General features: G+C 46.9%; 1 protein-coding gene and 1 long non-coding RNA gene across 6 annotated transcripts; one reads left to right on the forward strand and one right to left on the reverse strand.

Moving 5' to 3' along the window:
• Positions 1-194: 194 nt before the first annotated feature.
• On the reverse strand, positions 195-17,899 carry DENND11 (DENN domain containing 11). Of its 5 annotated transcripts, none has more exons than XR_008576065.1 (10): positions 17,586-17,899; positions 11,474-11,573; positions 10,224-10,382; positions 9,417-9,570; positions 9,018-9,156; positions 8,416-8,547; positions 8,076-8,226; positions 7,525-7,593; positions 5,263-6,428; positions 195-3,246 (listed from the first exon to the last, which is right to left on the reverse strand). XR_008576065.1 is itself a non-coding variant. In XM_054818153.1 (9 exons), exons 1-9 carry the CDS (start codon positions 17,812-17,814, stop codon positions 6,233-6,235), a joined length of 1,329 nt encoding a protein of 442 aa, XP_054674128.1. In that variant the 5' UTR covers positions 17,815-17,899; the 3' UTR covers positions 195-6,232. The 5 variants fall into 5 exon arrangements, 2 of the variants coding, with proteins under 2 accessions (XP_054674128.1, XP_054674152.1); XR_008576064.1 differs by having other exon boundaries at positions 3,342-6,428; XR_008576062.1 differs by having other exon boundaries at positions 195-1,630; positions 3,098-6,428.
• LOC129203558 (uncharacterized) lies at positions 9,567-16,667 on the forward strand. The gene is made up of 3 exons (XR_008576076.1): positions 9,567-9,824; positions 13,247-13,951; positions 14,124-16,667. It is a non-coding gene; the product is annotated as an uncharacterized LOC129203558 (long non-coding RNA).
• Positions 17,900-20,042: the final 2,143 nt, after the last annotated feature.

The following is a 20,042-nucleotide window of genomic DNA, read 5'->3' on the forward strand; positions in this document are numbered from 1 at the left end:
GGTAAGATATTTATGTTATTTTTTTTCATCTTGCCAGATTCAACAGCACAGAGTTCCAGTTAATAATATAGTAGAAAAATATTCCTTTGATCAAGTTTAGGTATATTACACAGAAGCAAATTGGAAAATGTCATCATTGACCCAAAGCTGTACAAAGTACATGCGGAAAGACTCTTTAACAAGCCAAATGAGTCTTTTTTTGTAAGTATTACTTTTATTCCTGTAATAGTATAACACAAATAAGGGCATCCAAATAACTTTTATTATTCATTGTGTCTGGTTGCTCTTCTCTAATGTAAACATCACTCACCACTCCTTACGCAACCTACATCCCCTTGAGCCTCAGTACTGTAATTAGTTTTGTTGCTTTTCTGAGCTTTTGTTTATACCTTCACTTTAATTGCTGAAAGGAAATCTTACTGACTTAGGCAAGGTTATCTGTTGCCCTTCTTGTTATAACTTAGAAGTTCACATGATTCTGCCTTGCTTACTGGAAGAAAAAGAAATTGACCCTTATTTTTCTGATGCAGTTGTTGTTTGTACATAGTCCCTGTTACACTGTGATCTAGTCTAAGTTCATCTGTTGATTCTTTGCTGTAATCAAAATAAGGACATTAGTGAATTGACTTCCAGCATCTTTGTTAAAGACTGCATCCTGGCTGCATGCTGCTGCAACAGCATCCTCTGCTGGACCCTTGCTGAAGGAAAAAAAAATGCTTTGAAAGGAGAAGTAGGGTTGTTTTTCTGCATGGTACTGGAACCAAACTGAATGCTGTCCTTCCCTTGATTATACTGTGGAGAAACTAATTACCTAAGCTATTGGGGCAAGCACTCATCCCTTTCTTGGCTAAGATCTAGGGAGGTAGAAGCCTGCTAGTTCTTCTTAATAGATATGCTGGTGATAGGGCCTGTGTTTTGTGCTTTCTTTTGATCTGCAGTGATTAAGAGTGCCCAGCGTACCCCTGGGTCACTCTCCAAGGAATGTGGTGGCTGTGCTCTGCTCTTTTTGCTTGCCACAGAGACACCTGCAACGTTGCTCTGCAGCCACTGGCTCATTCCAAGTCAGGGGCAGTTCTCACCAACAGAGTTTTTCATCAAGCTGATGCTTCTCTAATAAAATTAGCCATGCTTTTGCTCAAGTGGCAGGAAAGACGAGGCAGCAGCCATTTCAAAAAGGTAAGCTTTAATTGTATTAAAAAAATTCCCATGTTTTAGTAAGCAGTTTTTCTACACAGCCATAGGCCTATGGGAGCAACCACACATCTGCAAGATGCAAACAACGTCAGAGCTGTTAGAACTACAACCAGACTGCTGCAAGGGGCAAGAGGGTAAGAACTACCTTCTGGTTCATCTGCACCATTTTACAGGGAAAACGACTAATTCTCTTCCACGGTATCACATGGCTCTCATTGCAGTGTGATTCCTTCCTTGAGGGTAACCAAGAGCTCCCTTCAGAATTGGTATTGTTAATGCTGTTCTGATGTTAAAGTACCAAGGATCATCTGAGACACAGGCTGATAGGTAAATATTCGTATCAGTGTAAGTTGAGTAGCTTGTATAAATACCATTCAAGTCATTTTTTCTGTTCCTCTACAGTTCAGAGGTCTTCCAGTATGGGGTGGTTCTAGACCTGTAAATTACGACATTCGGAGGGGAGGTGTGAGGAAAACATTACATAAAATAAGCAGGGGCTGAACCCGCTACCTGCAGTGTTGAAGAAAGGATGCAGTTCTCACATTTCTGTCTGACAGCAAGACAAACTTGTATAAACTCCAAGACAGGAAGGAGGAGTATAATCTTAGGTCTCACTCATGAAAACACTTATCCTGGCTTCAACTTACAGTCCATTCTAGAAGGGCTTAAAATACTGTAACATAAATAAAAAGGAAGGCTAACAACCTAATGATGGACCAGCCCAAGGCACCTGTTTATTTAAACCACAATTAAACATTCCCATTCGAATGGCATGTTGCACTAACCAGGACCTGAAATCCTGGTTCACAGGCATTTAGTACCCTCTGGTTTAGCCAGACATACCATTCTGTTAAGTCAGTACATTCCAGTCCCTCGCAAAAGACATTTATGTTGTCTTCTCCCATAATCACTAGACCACTAGCTTTGGGAGGTGGAAGGGTGGAAAGGAGACAGCAACTAATTTAGAAGTAATAGCTATGATGAGAGAATTGGGGTTAGTATGCATGCTTTGTACCTAGACTTCTGCATTCGGACAGTGCTCTTGCCTGGCTATTCCAGAAACCACTGCCTTTTCACCTCTCAGAGCAAAGCATGCCTGTCGCTTGCATAGTCTGTCACCAAGAGGGCCGTGGCTTTTCACCCATTGACTTTGACAGTTCTTAAACTGGAAGAAGTATCACAGTAACACTGCTTCACAGACTAAGCTGTACAGTAAGCCACTTTCTCTTGAAAAGGTGATGGAACTTTCTTCTGCCCTTAAGGATGCTGGATAGGTGAGCTCATCTTCTGTGACAGACATGACCATTAGCTCTAACATACATTGGAGTAACTACTTCACACATGCTAGAAAAGAAGGTATTGGCATCTCTCTGAGACAAATCTGAACTCTAATTCAGTACAATGCCTTTCTCCTAGTATCCATTATAGTTCTTAGTTGGACTTGGCTCTATGCAGCTTGGCCTAACCTTGCACTGAGAAGACTTTTGCATGATTTAAATGTCTGTCATGGTATCCCTTGTTCAGATGGAAAACCTAGCTTTTCTTTCTCTCCCAAGCTTTACCCTCCAATCCAGATAGTACAAGTAGTAATAATTCATTACTTGATTACACACTTCTAGTGCAACTTAAGATGCAACTATGAAGCTCTTGCTCTCCTGTTTAAACTCCAGTGAGTACCAGCAATGGCTGGATTATGACTTGGGTGTTGGAGAGGAACATACCAGACTGCGTCTACCAGGACACAGGATATATATACATGGTTACTGTAACCACCATTCAGGCTGGGCTCTGATCACAAGCAACTGACCAGAGACATCACACCAAAGAAATTAAAGGCACCACTGTAAAGGCAAAGTACTTCAAATGGAGAAGAGGATTTTTGTAGTAATTGGCAATATCCTACCTTACGTCACGCTTTCCTCCTTCCTTTAATTCAAAATACAGCAAGTAACTGTCTCCATTCCAGCTGCTAGTATTCAAAAAAGCAACCAAGTGCCAAGGAGAGGATTTTAAATGTCTGCACTTAACTGTTTTATCTTGAATTACTGTCTCCTGCAAAGATAAGATTCGGTGAAGTTGGTTCCAAACAAAAACTGCCTGCTGAACAAGCCTTCATGGCCCAAGCTGTAGCTATTTGTATTACGTACCCATTTATCAAGGATTTTCCACATCTGACAACAATAAAAGCCACGTCTATTAGAAAAGGAGAATGCAGGTGGAAAGTTCTTTTGCAGTGAATCAAGCAAAGAAGGGTTAGGACAGAGAAGTCTTTTTGTTCTGTTTTCTGTCTGGCAAATTCCTGACTTCTGTAGCAGTCATCTGCCAAGAAAGGCTGTAGAGAAGCAAAATTACAAGGAAGAGCAAAATAGGCGGTAGCCATCCAGCTGGGAAGTAGCACGGATCCTCCTTGCACAATAATCTGCTTGCTTTGATGCTTCTGCACCCACACTATTGCTAGCAATTGAAGACCTAGTTTCTGGAAAGCAGAGGTTTAATAAATGTCAAATAGTAATTTCACAAGGTTCTGCTTGGTAGGCTCTAGCAGCGCTGTCTAGTAGATCTGATGTTCTGACAGCTTGTGAACATAGTACTCTAATGCAGGGTGTTAGAAAGCGTCTAACTGCAAAAGCCATAAAATTTCAACAACAAATTAAAAGGTTTGTTCCTATTTAGTTCAGCAAAAGAACTACTGCCATCAAAGAGAAAAGAAAGTCATTAGCAGCTGACCACAGCTAAACTATGTAGCAAACCTTTTAAGAAATTGAGAGGAAGAAGTGCTGAAGAGTAGTTTCAGTTCCTTTTTTTTTTTTCTACCTGAAGGAAGTTAAGTGACAGCAATACAGTGACAACTATACTTCCTCAGGGATCTTCATTGCAGACAGCATGTTAAAAGTGGAAGTTAGAAAAAAGAAGTTGTAGGTCACTTTTATACTAGAGGTGTCAATTTGAAAACAAAGCCTTTTCTTAAGGAAAAAGAGACTGGTCTTTCCATTACATGATATTCAGCTCCATTTTTTCCTCCTTCTCCATTTTTGCCCCTCAACCTTCTAAGGATGATTGCATTACAGTTGTGAGCAACTGGCACTATAAGCAGCAGCAGCATGTTTTCTCCTGTACAAAAACATCCAAAGCCCTGAAAAAGCAGGCAAGGGAGCGACTGCTCAGAGACAGGCAGGTCACAGGAACATAATACACTGAAACTCATACCAATGAGCTGTGCAATAAGCCTTGTGAGGGCCCTGATCCCACACCTCACTAAAACCTCTGAATCCACAGCAAGCAAAACCACCCCTTTGCTGCAGATAGCCTTCAAGGAAAAACAGGATATGCCATCCTCCTTCCTTCCAGAGGGACGCAATCCACAGAAGGTCTACTTGGTGAATATTTGCTTCATCTGTTTCAAAAAGAATTGGTGAGTGAACCTTTGGTGGTTCAGGCTCTGTCTCATCCTATAAAATGTGAGGAAAAATAGATACATCAGCTACAGGTTGCATTTCTACAAACTGCAGAAAGGCTCCAAGGGTGCTGAAGCAGCAGCTAATTAGCTATAGCCACATTTTAGGAAGAACAGTTAGCTTAAAGCTGATGCTACTACTGGCAGAAAGATTTGGAGCAAAGCAGTATGACCCCACACCTAGAACCCACAGTACCATTCTTTGATTTAGCATAGTGAAAGGATTACCCTTACAGGGATAGCCTTCCTGAAGGGAACCACTGACTCTGCATGAACTGAATCCTATTCTTTCCACAGCACAAGAAATGCTGTTCATCTGGTTCTACAGCTTCTCTGCGCAGGAAAAAGAAAAAAAAAAAAGCTTGCTCTTAAACATTTGCTTCTAGCAGCTGTGCCAGTTAAGAACACCAAACTTCAAGGGAACCTCCTGCAAACTGTGAAGCTGTTCCAGCTGAAAGGCCACATACTGCTCTATGTCTCACATAAAGCCAAGGACAGTGGCAGGCAGTGCTGAAGGCTGCTGGACAAAAAAGAAGTGCAGCAGACAATGTTAAAACAAAGGAGTGACAAGTACCATCTGCTACAAAGGAAGGACTAGTGACATTAGAGCATACTTATTCAACCCAATCCTGTCCAGCACCATCCAAGCTGAGGCTGGAGAGCATAGCGACTGCAAGGTGGCTCAGTGATGTTGGTCCCTCTTAAATGGGAGACCGTCTTGCTGGTTTGAAGATTTTTTTGAAATCCAAAGCAGCAGGTGTGATGCAACTGAAAACCAGAGGAAGTGGAAGGAGGGATTAAGTAGAGATAGTGCTCTTCTCCAGCTATGAGATAGGTAGGTATAGTCTTTGCCAGTTTATACCGTCTCAAATGTTGAAAGTGAAACCGTGCTGCTTCAGTAAGTAAAGTCATATAAGATCCTGTAGCACCCTCTTCTCCCAAACTTGCTTCTGCCATTGACGAGGAAGGGTGGCTTTATTCCAACTCAGCTGCTAAAAGTTGGGTGAGGGGTGGTTAAAGGAGTCTTGGTTTTTAACATTGGTTTAACTGTCCCCACCAATAAACATGGTAGGACAGATGTTTTATGAGACTGGGCCACCAACAGCCTGTGCTGAAGCTCGCTTCAGTCCCCAGGTGGAAGAGGGGATGATAGGAGGGTTTTCCAGTCAAGTCTTGAGAGCTCAGCTACAGCATTTCACATTGGTCCCCATCAGACAAAGTGCTTTCCTGAAGTCTTCAGCCCTCAGGTATCCAGGCTAGGCCAAAACCTAGCTATCACTGGCAACAGTGAGGATTGGTGCAAAGGTGCCACTGGTCCTATCTAAATGAAACAAAAAAACCCCCCACAAATGAAAGACAGACAAAAAGAAACAAAAACAAATCCTGGAGGAGGTACTCATTGGGAAGTTGAGGAGGAGAAAATAAAATCACATTTTGTTTTAAAATTATAAATACTCTCCATATAAAGTTATTAAATAAAATGAGATCCGTCCAGTGGCTGCGGTGAGTTCCAGTGATCCTCCTAAGCAATGTCTGGTAGTCTTTAAAAAGTGATCTTTGCTCCCCATCTCTCTTGCCCTTGGTTTAAGTGCAGCAGGGGTTGTCAATGACCAGCATAACATCAATGCCATACACTTCCAGCAGGTCCATAAGGAAATTTCGATCCCCTTGGGGATCCAGGCCCATGCCTCGTGCGTGGTCAGCTGTCAGTGTCTTGTCCTGGCTGGCCGACACCTCCATCAGCGTCTGAAATATGCGGTTATTCTGCTCCATGAAAAACCTATAGGGTAAAGTCAGCTGAGACGATGGCACTGGACCCCAAAAAACAGGCAGCAGAGCCCCAGAACTGCATTTAACCCCCTTTAATCATAGATCCCACCTTCTTAAGTGACACTGTAGTAGTTCCCATCCACCCCATGGATGACCCAGAATAAACAAAGCTAAAGCAGTAACTTTTAATTTACAGCTATGCTTCTGTCTGGCTGATTTATGGTAGGCATTTCACTCCTCAGAAGCAAGCCACGTTATCAGCTAATGTGTACTTTGTGGTAACCAAGTGGATACATCATACCTATAGCTCCCATAATGCAAGGGAGGAAACAGTGTCGTCATCCATCCAGTGAGCCACTGGGTAAATACATTCCCAAGACTGGTGCAGAACACAGCAGTGAGAGCTACTTCTTACCTAGAGCTTTTCTAGGAACATGCAAGGCTGTTCAGAAAAGAGCTCTGACTACATCTGTGCAACTCAACGATCAGAGCTCTGTCCTGAAAGCCCTTCACACAGTTTCACCCCATTACTTCTCACCTGCTGCAGGCTGTGAACAATAGCAACAGGCAGTGAAGGTGGTAGAGGTGTGGTTTTCATCTAATTCCATACCTCATACTCTACACCCAGTTCGGGTTCCTCCATTTACCAAGTACAAAGACAGCCACATTAATGGGCCAATCCTTCATACGCAGGTCTTACCTCCACACTGTACCTCCCCACAGCATGGTACAATGCCTGCTTCCTGCAGGCATTGTGCTTTCCAGAGCCAAATGTTCTGGCATGACAAGTCCTATGGTGCTTATGTTTTCAGAAATGGGAGGGGATTTTTGCATTTCTAATTGTGTTTTTAAAATTCCTTTCTCCCAGCACTTAAGAGACCCCGGTGGAGATGAATGTGGCTGCATTTGGTTTCTCAAATTGAAAGGAAGATGATCTGAAGAGGAAGAGCCAGTTTGATTCTTGGATCCCCAGTGAAGAGAGCTGACTATGGAATTATGTTAACCATGATGTTTCATAATATGCCAAACCAGTGCAACATGAAATCAGTGAAAGGGGCTCCCTAAACCTAACAGCGACCAACTAAATATTAGAGGTAGTCACTCACAAGATGAAAAGGTCCTCTTCACAGGAGCTACAATCCTCACCCACTTCTTGAGAATACATTAACATCTGCCTGAGAGAAGGGAGACAGATTAAATGCATGTACCTGCTGTGAACCTCAAAGCATTATGAGAAGACAAGGATTACAATGGAAAACTTCACATCCATTTCTTGGAGACCAATCAGACTAGCACCGCTGCCCCGATACCTGAGGCAACAGAGGAGTCTTTATAAGGCCTTGGACTAGAAATCAGGCTATATTTTCAGTTCTGCTACTGATCAGTGGTGAACCAATGGTGAGTCACAACCTTTGCTTCTCTTCCTACCTTCTATCTGCTCCATCAGCTCACTGGCAGAGTAATTGTATGTGTGCAGAGTGCCCAGGGGCTCTCATACCAGTCAGCTACAGTGGAACCAGAATCTCAAAGAGATGAGCTGAAGCAGTGGGCAACTTTGAAAATACTAAGGCAAGAAGGAAAGTACAAAGGAGCAGTGTCCTCTTTATCCCACATTGCACTGTTCTCCTATCAGGACCACCCAGATATCTATTATTACCTCTGGTCATTGAGCCGTCGGTACTTCTCCTTGTCAGCATTGTTAATTTTCAGGAGTGGTTGCAGATGCTCGTGATGTGTCTTCACATTCTGGTTGTCCACATAGACATCGTAGAGATCCCGTTTCTCCTCAAAGATCTTTTCTGTTGTACCTGCCAAAATCAGAGAAGATTTTCAGAGCAGCACGTTGCTTTTCCAGCAGACCAACTGTTCTCTCCTGCTTTTGTAGTTAGTCATTCCACGCACATCCTATTTCTCATCAGTTTTATTCCACAGTCTGGTGTCTCAAGACATTTTGCAGCCTGCAGTTAAAAACGTCATGCCTAATCCATCATACTTACAGGCCACATATGATACTTCTGTCTCCAGCATTTCTATGTCTGCCACATTCACATAGAAGAATGGTTTGGACTCTGGGACAGTTCCTCCAAGACCAGGCAGAGAAACATTGGCAAGGCAACAGCAGCAATACACTGCAGACAAGAGAAGTACATCCTGAGATGCTTTCAGTATTCCCTCAAGGGCATTCTGAACCCCGCTCACGCAGTTCTCCCGCACGCTTCTATGAAAACAATGGTTAGAGCTTTGAAATGCCCCCGAACACCAGAATTTCTCAAGTGGGGACATCCTGTTTTGGATAGGAAATAATCCGTTCTCCCATAGGAATCCCGTGTTCTAGATTCCACAAATTCATTCAGCACTCTTATTTTCTTGCATTGACAGGAACTGTATTTGACAGTGCCAGGTATGTCCTTACCTGAAAGGCCTGCAAAAAAGCATTTTGTAGGAAATGGGTAAATGCAGGCTGAATGGTGTCTTCACAAGGAATGGTCGCAATGGATTTTGAAGACCTGCAGGATGTCTATCCCCTCAGTACCCACACACATTTCTGCAGTGCCTCTGCCTACTAGATCAGAGCTCTGCAGTGTCCCTGGAAACATACCTCTATAGCAGACAACTCCAACTGGGGGTGGTGAAAATATCAATATGCGCTTGCGTAGCAGGGCAAACTTCCAGAGGACAAGGATCTGCTCACCGAAGAATTTGATGAACTGAGACATACAGCCAGCAGGGTGTGTGATCTGCAGGTGGAGGGAAAGGGAAGAAAACAGCTCAGAGGTGAAACAGGGACACATGCACAGATGCTAAGTCTAAATGTGGGAGCAAGACCAGCACACAGCAATGACAGAGAACTGCAGCTTGTTACAGTTCAAATAACAAAATCTTATCTAAAGCAGCCTACAAAGCACTGGAGTGACTGATTATATAAAGAAGTATGAGACACCAGCAAGGAGCAGCAGCACACTGCACATTCTGGCAAGCCTCAGAGCACCTGCCTCACCTTCATCTCTGGGTACATGTATCTGTGGATGGACGGCAGCCAGTGGACAGGCTGCTGAGAGGTGGGGGTGCCCTTGCTGTCAGGGAGAACTCCTTTCTTGTCATCATAGAACGCCTCTAGATGGGAGTAGTGCCCTGGCATCTCCAGCTGGTGTCTAGAAAAGAAAGGAAAAAAGGGGAGATCTGTAGTGTTTCCAGACTTATTTAGCGCCTTGCCCCCAGCCAACATCTGCTTTCCTAGCTGGCAAAGGAGCCCTGGGTGCCTCAGTTGCACAGACTGATCCAAGAGGGCAGCCAAAGCACCAGGAGTAACACCAGCTTTCAGTGCAGCCAAAGAACACGGGCAAGACTGAAGCAGACAGCGAGCTGATGTATGCATAGGACTGATCCTGTTTTAAAATATGCTCAGGTATGAACAGCTTTCCCTTCTACCATCACCATTTTCCCTGCAAGGCCCACTCAACACAGCTGAGGCACACACCTAGCCAGATGACCATCGTAGGTTTAGAAGCCTTTTGTAAAGGCTTTTCAGAAGGAGAAAAGGGGAACTTCTTGTCCTCTCAACTCTCGCCTTGACACTTCCCCACAAAATAAGCAGGGTTTGGATAGCATCTGACTGGCCTGTTAGCAATGAACAGACTGCTGCTAATCAGTTCCTTCTGTGTTTCCTTCCCGTTGTGAATCTGTAACTCTGGAGTAGTCATTCAAGGAAACCACAGCTCAGCATTGTAGCCAAATTCTTACTCACACCTAAAACCACTCCCAGGTGGAGTGGCCAGTGGCTAGTCCCATTCCCAAGGAAACTTACCTGACCTGGTTCTCCAGGAAGTGCATGTACCTATACAGCAGGGTGTAGGAAGGGGAGAGAATCCCCACTGACTTCATGCGGGCACCACGCTCTAACTCACTCTCCACGGGCATGTTGGCAAAGCAGGCCAGGCCAAAACAGAGCCCTTTCCGGAAATAACTGGGAACAAACATTTGACAGAAAGGTTTATGTTAAAAAGAGGGGAGGGGAAGAAATGAAGGTAACTGACTGCTAAAAATACTCATTTGGGAACACAGTTCCTTCTTTAGGAAACTCCCTGGAATCCCACCCTGCTGTCTGAAGGGCTGAGGGCAGGCCTTGGGTGCCCCTGTATTCTCAGGAACAAGACTGGGCATTTAAGGGAAGAGTTCCCAGTGCCTCTACCACTAAAGCCCCTACCAGCCATGTCACAGGCTGGTAAAGAACACAAGTAGGGAAAGAACTTCTGAAGGAGACTTAACAGAGGATGCAGGACCCAGTCAAATGCACCGCCCTTCTTCCAAGGAAGAAGGTCCTGCAGTACATGAAGTTGTGAGTACAGTCTAGTTACCTAGTCATATTTTCAGTGCCAGCACGTTGAGGCATACTCTAGCTGAGTGCAAGGGTTCAGTTCACGTGCCTTTGAGAAAGTAACTGTTATTACTGACCAAAAGTAATTGTGACACTGCAATTCATTGCAAAACATTGCTGCATTGCAACACTGGGTTAATAAAAGTATGGGAACACAGAAAATTCCTAGCTTATGCCTTTCCGCTGAAGGAAGGAGCTAGCAAATAAGAAAGTGAGCAAGGACTGTTATCACAACACTTAAAGGATCCAAAAGCACTGGCAGAATTAAGAACCTTTTCCTAAGTCCAGTTCCTGCAAAATCCTTCCCGTTTCAGTTCTGCCATTCTTTCCCCTTCACCCTGGGCCTCTGCTGACAGTCCCAAAAGTGGCAATGCAGTACGATTTGCCCAATACACACTAACATTTGCACACCACTGAGAAGCTGGCCTGCCCCATTCACCAGTTGACCTCCGCAGCCAATGCTGTCATACAACAGATCCCACACAGCTAGCTGGTACTCGATATGATGTTGAGAGTATCTGAAGAGTATCTTTGGCTCAGCTAGATACAGTTTAGCAGCACGTTTACGCAGGAACTTAACTTTACAGATGGTATTTTTCTTGCATGTTCTGAATTAAGGAATGGTGGTGTAGATGTATGGCTAAGAGAAAGAAGTAGTAATACAGCTCAGACATACTTACATGAAATCTGACTGGATTTTGTGGGACCCGCTTGCCATGGATTTGAATTCCACGCCTTCTAAATCAATGTCTTGCGGTAAACACCACTCCACCATGTTGCCTGCAGAGAAGCAAATTGATTTGGGTAAGCACAGTATTCCCTTTTAAAGGGCAAACACCAGCAACACCAAGTTGTTACTTTTACATCACTGGGATGCCAGTAACAGGGTGCACTAACGCAACTCCTGAACTCCTAAATTGTCATAGACAGTAGCTGACATACTACACTCTGCGCATCTCTTGCAAACGTTACTTGTTGCAGCACAACACCCAGATATTTCAGAACTTCTGGAGCTGTTTCTGAAGCTAGTGCTATTTTGTGGGTTTACCCTTTATATGGTTAATCACAGAGCAGCTACAATTTTACCTGACAGTGGATGAGCTATGGTATAAACGCTGTGCCATTCAGGCTGTTGGCATGAGTATCCGATATAGAAAGAACTCAAAGTATAGACTGCTGCTCTTTAGGCTGAGTTTCTGTGATAGCTCATTCCACCATCAACATCCTCCTTTGACTATGCTTGGCAGGGCTGGTCAAACAGGAACCCATAAGCCAGCATCCCAATCATCACTACTTCTCCCTGGAATTTCTCCTGTTTAGTTTAGGATAGCAGGAGTTAGCTGAAGCTTTATATGGAGGCTGAGGTGATCCAAGTACTGCAACATGTTTGTGCATACTAGAATAACTAAAAAAATGGGCACATAAATTACAAGCTAGATCAAGATTAGCAAACATCTGCCACCTGCCAACCCAGCCAGAAAGCATGCAGTTGTTCAGTAGAAAAGGCCACCTGAGGTGCCTGGTCCTGGAACAGATGATATCAGGGAAGTCACAAGAAGTCCCCAAAGCTGATGAAGTCCTGCCCTGCCACTGGCAAGTTTACCAAATACAAAAAAGGGGGGACTTCTCAGGCTTTCCCATGCCAGCACTTCAGACCCTAACCCGCTCAGCTGGATACTCCCACTGCATCGAGATGCGCTCCAGGTTTACTCACTGAGTTCCTGTTCTCTGTCAGCTTGCCCATAGCAACAGCATTTGAAGTAATGTGACTTCATTTTAACAACAAAGCAAACAAATATTCTTCAGTATAATGCAATGCCAGATGCACTGTGATGATGCTTTCTACTGGTATGGTCCTTCCACCACCCTCTGGGGTAAGCATCCCTGCTGCGCTTACACGGACAGCATACATTTGGAAGGGCCTTACGCTCAGCTGAGACTTTTAGCGATATTTAAATATGAGGCCTCATTTCTGAAGCCTGTTGTGTCATTACTCATACTGCACAAGTATATGCATGCACAGGAATTGGGCTTAGCTACTGACATTTAAATAGGCTATTTTTCTTCTCACATCAACACTGTATTCAGCAGACCTCCCCCAACCCTGCCTGGCAAGGACTTCAAAAAAACAACAGCGTTAAATGTGGCAACAGGAGAGGTTTTGCATCCAACCAACCACTTCTAGTCCACAAGTAGACCTCTCCCGCAGAGCCGGGCTGGCTGGGGAGCAGCAGCAGCCTCGTGACCCCGAGCACAGCTCTGTGCAATCACACACGAAACCACAGAGCTCTGCTGTAAAGCATCTTCGCCTCTGAGGCGTGTGAAAGGCTGGCAGAGAAAGCCAGTGACATCATGCCAGCCTGCGCGGTCCCCTGTAGGTTTGCATATTATATATAGATGTTGGCTTTGTTGTTTGGGGGTTTTTTTCTGTTGTGTTGGTTTTCTTTTTAAAGGCACAAGAAGACCCTTCCTTGAAAGAGCAAGGAAGTCAACTCTCAAGACTGTTGCCTCTTAACCACAAAACTGTGGTTAAAGCCAGATCCACTTTTAAGTCTTGCATCGCAGAGAATCGTCTATTGGTCATTACCTATAGATTAATAGACCAATATACAAGAGTGCCATCAAGCAAAGGAAACTGTTTGACTTTGTTCAGTTTAGTCAGAAACACTACTGTCACGTATAATATCCACTACAGAGGTGTTGAAGTGGCCATGGCCCAAACAACGTTTGTTCTGCAGCAGTAAGGAAGGAAAAAACGCCTTGAAACAGATCCTTACCCTACGTGTAACCACAAAATCAGCTCACATATCAGGCAGCTAATTTTTTTTCTGGGATCTGTCACAAGCAACCCACACCTGCGCTCCTGGCAGCTCCTCACGCCACCTTGCCCTATGAACGTACAGGCGACGTGGCAGTCGGAGAACAAACACAGAGATAAAAAAAATAATTAAGAAAGTCAGTCTGGTGAAACAGTAGAGCAAACAAAGGAGAGACTTCACCCAGACGTGATAGCAACTGCCAGCCTGCCCAAGAAACCGGAGGAGGAAGGAGGGAGCAATATTGTAGAAAAACAGGAAGCATTGCCCTTCTCTGCGCAGAAAGCGGCTCTCATGCACAGGAAACTTTCCAAGTAAGAGCCACCCCGCATTAGAGAGCAGGTGAGTGGTTTTACTGAGAGTCAAATCTGCAGATCTGGAGATCTCTTGGGAGCTATCTCCCAGCTCCAGGCCAGGTCAGAAACGGCACTTTCACTTTCTGGTGTGCAAAGTTAAGGATGTTCTTCCTCTCTCTCTTGTATTTTCTCTCCCCCGAATTTTCACATCCTTACAGAAATGATGACGGCACTAGCATTTGGTGGTCATCACCTGGCCTTCCTCACCATTAGATGTTTCCAAAGATCTTTAGAGTCCCCAGCCATGCAATGCTACCACGCTGTGCCAGGACACAAGAAGCAGAAAGTGTGACCTAGCTGTCACAGTGGCTCCGTTTCCTGCGTGGAAGAGTTGTGGGACAGAAAACCAGAATATTTGTGTGTTCACTGGTGCAAACCGGATTACATCGCTCTCTTTCCTCTTCATGTCCCTCCATTACTCACATCACCCTTTAAGCCAACAGACAGTGTGGGACCACCACAAAGTTGACTACCATCATCTCCATCACAGAAAAAGGGCTAAGAAGATTCAGCCTCTTTTCAACTATTCTGATCTGACAGAGCTGATGTAGCCATGGAGTTTGCTCCATCTTTCTTTATCTCCCAAAGCAAAATTTATTGTTCTAGTCTTTTTCACTTGGTTTACCCAGGACAAGTATGAGTCTTGGAAAGCACATGTGCTCCAGCCTAATGCCAAGTAGGTCACACCTACCAGATGTATCCCCATTGCTGCCCAAGATAGTGTTGGGTCTTCTGTTACTACCTGCCCAAGGGAACACCTGCGCTAGGAAATCCAGCAGCCTCGTTAAAGCCCCTTGTGACCGAGCTCTTCAAGGGGCAGTGTTTGTGCAGACCTGCTGTTCACGCTTTTTGAAGTGTCAGAGCATTCCCAACTCATCACTCCCTGAAGGGGGGGGACTGCCAAAAAGCAAGGAGCAGCGAGAAGATGGCACGGTTGGCCATTCTGCATGTAATTTACAGTTCACTTTCTGCATTAGTGAATGAGCCGCCTTTGTGATAGTGCTGAAAAGAGCTTCTCAAGTGCCACAAGATTCACCATGCTGGAAGCAGGGACAGCACCACTGCTTTAGAAGCTGCCTCTGGCTCTTACGTTCAGCCACTCACATGGGCATTGACAGAGTCCCAGGGATACCAGAACCATAACGGTGGCCTGGCAACCCCATAACCTACCCTCATGAACTCATCACATCCAACTGCTAGACACACTGAGCTTGTCTGCTTCAAGCCCTTCTAAATGTAGGAGAAAAGCTGTTCTCTATTAGCGTAGTAACCACTTCATCCTTCCTCAGGAAAACACCTCTCACCCAATTGCTTGCCTGTATTTGAGTAGACATTACCTGGCATAACTACCCTCCCAGCTACCACCAGAAATTCTGCCTTTCACGTGCCTGAGCAAGCTACCTAAGGTCTGCTGTGATTTTCCTGGGCAGGATTAAGCGGGTTTCCAGCTCACACGCTGACTGGATGATCTCCTTTAACTCACACGCAAGGACCCGATACCCTTGTGAACATTACAGATGTCCTTAGTCCTTCCTGCTATCCGACATGGTTGACCCAGGAATTCCCATATCCTCTTTCTGACCATAGCAAGGTCACACCACTGCAGCTTCAAGATCTTTTTTTCAAGTCCACATTGTCCATAGAGCACTTTGCCCTTCACCTGTGAAGATGACATTTGTTGATGTGTTCTTCAGTCCTATCATGCTCCTTACATCCAGCATCCACGTTGAGTAGCAGCGGGAGGCTGAATCTTCCTGGACTTGACAGACTACTGCAAGGCTGATGACAACCAGCATTAACTGCACATCAGATGTGAGAAGAGCTGTTTCCCAACTTTCCCTGGACTTCATTCAAAGCAACAGCTGGTTCAGACAAACTCCTGAGAAAGCTTAGCTTTCTGCCAACCAAGAAAATCTCACCATTTCATAGAAGGCATATGCTCTCAGATTGAAAGACAACCTGCTGTTGCTGCAGTCATCCGGACTCTTCCATGTTTTGGATACTTATGAGAAACACCTCCCCTTTCCATCTCCTGACGGAAAGATGACATCCAATCTCAATTTGAATTTTGATGAGTCAAGAGCCTCAGACCTCTAGACACCTCTCTCTGGTGCAGCATGAAACCTTTGGTGTTTCAGGGCATAGCAGCAGTGTGCACTTCTGACAGCACATCGCAATTGGGGCTCCATTCTCTTCACTACTTCCTTGGAATCTTCAGTTCAAGACGGGATTCAGTCTTCACTATCAGGGTCCTCCTGCTTCCACTGAAGAACCCCACCATGCTTTACGGAGCTCTTTCCTATCTAGTCCTTTTGCTATTGATTTGCTAAGAAAATGTCTGTCTACAGAGGGAAGAGGAGCTCACTTCCAGAGGTGGATGCAAACGGGCTCCTGCATCTCTCACGCTACTTCCTAAAGTTTCTGTTTGTACCAAAACTATGCCCCACTGTTGCCTTTGCACCCCAGGTTGGCGCCAGGCAGCCAAAAGACCCAACGATCTGTCAGGACACATCAGACTCCTAAGCACAGTACCTGCATGAACAGATGTGAGGCGGGTGCTAGCTCTCTGTCTGTGTCATAATATCCTGTTTTGTAGATACTGCTAGAGCAGCAAGACTAAGAAAACAAGATTAAGATGTTGTCTGAAATGCTGATTTGAAGACTCAAAATTAATAACCTCGGTCAATAAAGTGATACAACACCAAAGTCTGACAGTGCCCAAGGAGATGGATATGACAGTGAAAGGTGGAAAATACATTCCCTTGCCCCTCTCCCCTGCCCCCCTGGATCGCAGCACCCCAAAGCATTAAGAGTCCAGAGATCCCACCAGAGGCCAGACTCTAAACCCACAGGTCACCAAGAAATACACAGTCGAGCTGCTGCTGATGGGGATCACACCCTGCATGCCTGCCAGATCTACGCTTGCTGTAACCGTTATCCATCACCAATAGCTGCAGGCAGGTCTGCGCCATGGCACGGAGGTAGAAGGATGCTCTGAGATGCCACTAACAGGTTGGTACCCCCCAGGCAGCAGCACAGCACCGGGCAGAGGTTCAGCCTGAGGCCTGGATGCTGCGCAGGGTGCAGGGGGTGCCCCAGCGCTGTCCCCGTAAGCCCAGTCCTGTGTCCCGCTGAGGAGCAGAGGTATGCCCGTTCCTGCCCTGGTCACCGGCTCTCCTCGGAACGGCACCAGGAGCGGCACCTTCCTCCCATCACAAGTTCCTCTCAGCAGGATGGAGATCAAGTGCAATCCCCCTTATACTCGGTTTTTGGCAAACCCCCACGGCTCCTGGTCCGCCGGCGCCCAGTGCTCCTCGGGAGGCCGGCCGCGGCACGGGCGACCGGCAGCCGTGCCGTGAAGCAACGGTCTCCCGTGGGGGCAGAAGGCAGCCCGGCTCCCGCAGGCCGCTCTCCACCGGGGTCCGGCGATGCTGCTCTCAAACTCGGCGGGGGGAGCGGTCCCCGCGGGCGGAGGAATGGAAGCAGCGGGCGCCGCGCGGGACCCGCAGCCCGGCCCCGGCCCGCATCCATCTTACGCCGGCGGCACAGGGAGCCCCAGGCCCGGCCACTACAGGCCCCGGCCCCCGCGCCACGGCCCCCTCGCCCCAGGCGCCCCTCACCCGTGCGGGGGTCGAAGGTGACCACGAAGACGGCCACGATCTGGTCCTCCTCCGCCTCCACCGGCCCCGCCGCCTCCGCCGGCCCCGCGCCGTCCCACGGAGCCGCGCTCCAGCCGCCGCCGAGCCGCCGCCCGCCGCCGCTGCCCACCTCAGCCGCGGGCGGCGGCGCCGACACGGCGGGGCCCTCGGCCCAGAAGAGCAACGGCGCCTCGTCTGCACGCTCCACCATGGCCGCGGCCCCCCGCGCGCACGGCGCCGCGCCGAGCAGAGCCGAGCCGAGCCGAGCCGCACCCCCCGCACCGCACCGGCCGCCGGCGGGGGGCGGCTCCGGGGCGGGGACGCCGCGGGGGCGGGGACGCGGAGGGCCACGCCCCCGTGGCGGAGGAGGCGGGGCCGGACAGACAGGGGAGGGGCGTGCCGCTGGGGGCGGGGCGGGGCGCTGCGGACAGTGCCCGCGCGGGCTGGGGGCAGCGGTTGGAGCTGCACGAGCGGTGGCCTGGCCTGGCCTGGCCTGGCCTGGCCGGGGGGGCGGTCCTGGCGTCTGTACTCTCCGGTGCCAGCTCCTGGAGGAGCGCGGGAGGACGGGGGGCTCCCCAAGACAAGGCACCCCACCGCCCCCTGCCTTACCTCCTCCCAGAGGGCAGAGCCGCGAAGCTCGGCCGGCTGCCGGCCTTCTGTGCCCCCCGCTCCAAGGCAGGCCAGCTGCCTCTTTGAGCAGGAGCGCTAAGGGGGAGCCCTGAGTGAGCCCGGGGAGCTGGGCAGAGCAGCCTCAGGGCCAGGAACGGGGCAGTCTCCCGCACCCCCAAATTGCTGCCAACCGGGGAAACTGCAAGCTGCAAATCTGAGTCAGTGATCCTGATCCAGTAGACACTGGTGTGTGTATATATGTATCCATATATGCTATAGAAGGATGCGAAACAGTTTTCAGAGGAACAGGCAGAATCAGCTTGAGCTTGAAAGATGGAGACACGAGTAAAACCAAAGCATGCACAGGCAGCCAACTTCTGGGTAATTACCATCCTCAATACGCTACCACCGATGTCATTAAGTGTCATTAGGTTTAACTTCGTTCCCTAGGACTTTCTGATTAATTGAATTACCCAATTAAGCAGGCCACAATTAAAGGGAAGATATTGCCATAAAAGCCTTAATTGTCTAACTTTTTTCCTGTTGAGCAGCTCTGAGTGTTCAATATGCCATTAAGAACTCATAATCCAGTTTCCTCAACAGTCAGTAGATTTGGGTTTTTTCTCTCTCTCTTTTTTTTTTTGGTAATATTAGCATCTATGTGCTGTGAGCTTCATTTCAGACAGCTCCAACGCTGAGTGGGCATTTTGTTTCACAAAGCCCATGCACAAGTTTACTTTGCAGAGCTATAAACCGCAGTAGGTGGTGTTTAGCAGATGGAGTTTTTCATGGAAGGTGACTGGTAAAGAAAAAAACCAGAACAACAAACCCTGCACAATATTTTGTTACTGTATAAAGAAAGGCCAGATTCTGCAAATACGTGGCCACATGCTTCGCTTTAACTATATAGACAGTGCCAAGCTACATTTTGATGAATATTTTTTTGCATGTCAGTGATGCTAAAGTGACAGCTCACTTCTCCTCTCCTTCATCCCTGCAGTGGTGCTGGCACAAATGTCAGTCTGTCCCCAGTGATCCAGGCGGAGGAAACAAATCCTGAATAAAAATTCTTCCACAACCCGCGTGGCCATTTGTGGTGCAGAGCAGTTCCTGGTTCCCTTTGCCGTGCGGTCGCCCCAGCGTCGCCCCAGCATGAGAGTGAGGATGGAGCGGGGACAGCAGCAAGTGACGGGGAGCAGAGGCTGCCAGCGCTGGCTCTGAGATACACAAAATGTCGTCACCCTCCGAGCTCTCGGCTTTTGGTGACAAAGCCCTCATGGGACAAGAGACCTGGTGGCACCAGAGCTATTTATGCTGCTCTGGCCAGCAACCTGGGCCAGAGGGCACACCGTTTGTTAGATACATACAAAAGCCAAAGGGCACATTTTCTACTTTATTATTTCACCAAAATAGAAAATACCTAGGCCGGGAGGTAATATGACCCTTTTAGGAGTAAAAGCTCTCCTTTCAACAGAAAATTTTCCCTCCAACTGAGGGCTGAGAAAATTGTTGTCAGATCTTTGAGTAGTCCTCTAGAAAAAATATGAAATTAAAATGTGGTGGCTTTTAGTTAGAAGATGCAAGATGAACAAGTTGGTCCTTCTTTATACAGCAAGTCCAACTTTTCTCCTTTACATATCACATTCCTTCTTAGAAAAATAGATACTGCCTATAGACCCTAAGGGAAAAAAAAAAAGAAAAAAAATTAAAAAATGTTTCAGATGGGATTAACAGCTGTGGTCTGAAGGAGTTTCACTGCTGTGTTATTAATCAAAATGTAGTTATGGGGACTAAAAGCATTATTTATTCAGTTTTATAATAAAATATTCC

The sequence above is a fragment of the Grus americana genome, chromosome 1 (assembly GCF_028858705.1).
Source record: "Grus americana isolate bGruAme1 chromosome 1, bGruAme1.mat, whole genome shotgun sequence".
NCBI lineage: Eukaryota > Metazoa > Chordata > Aves > Gruiformes > Gruidae > Grus > Grus americana.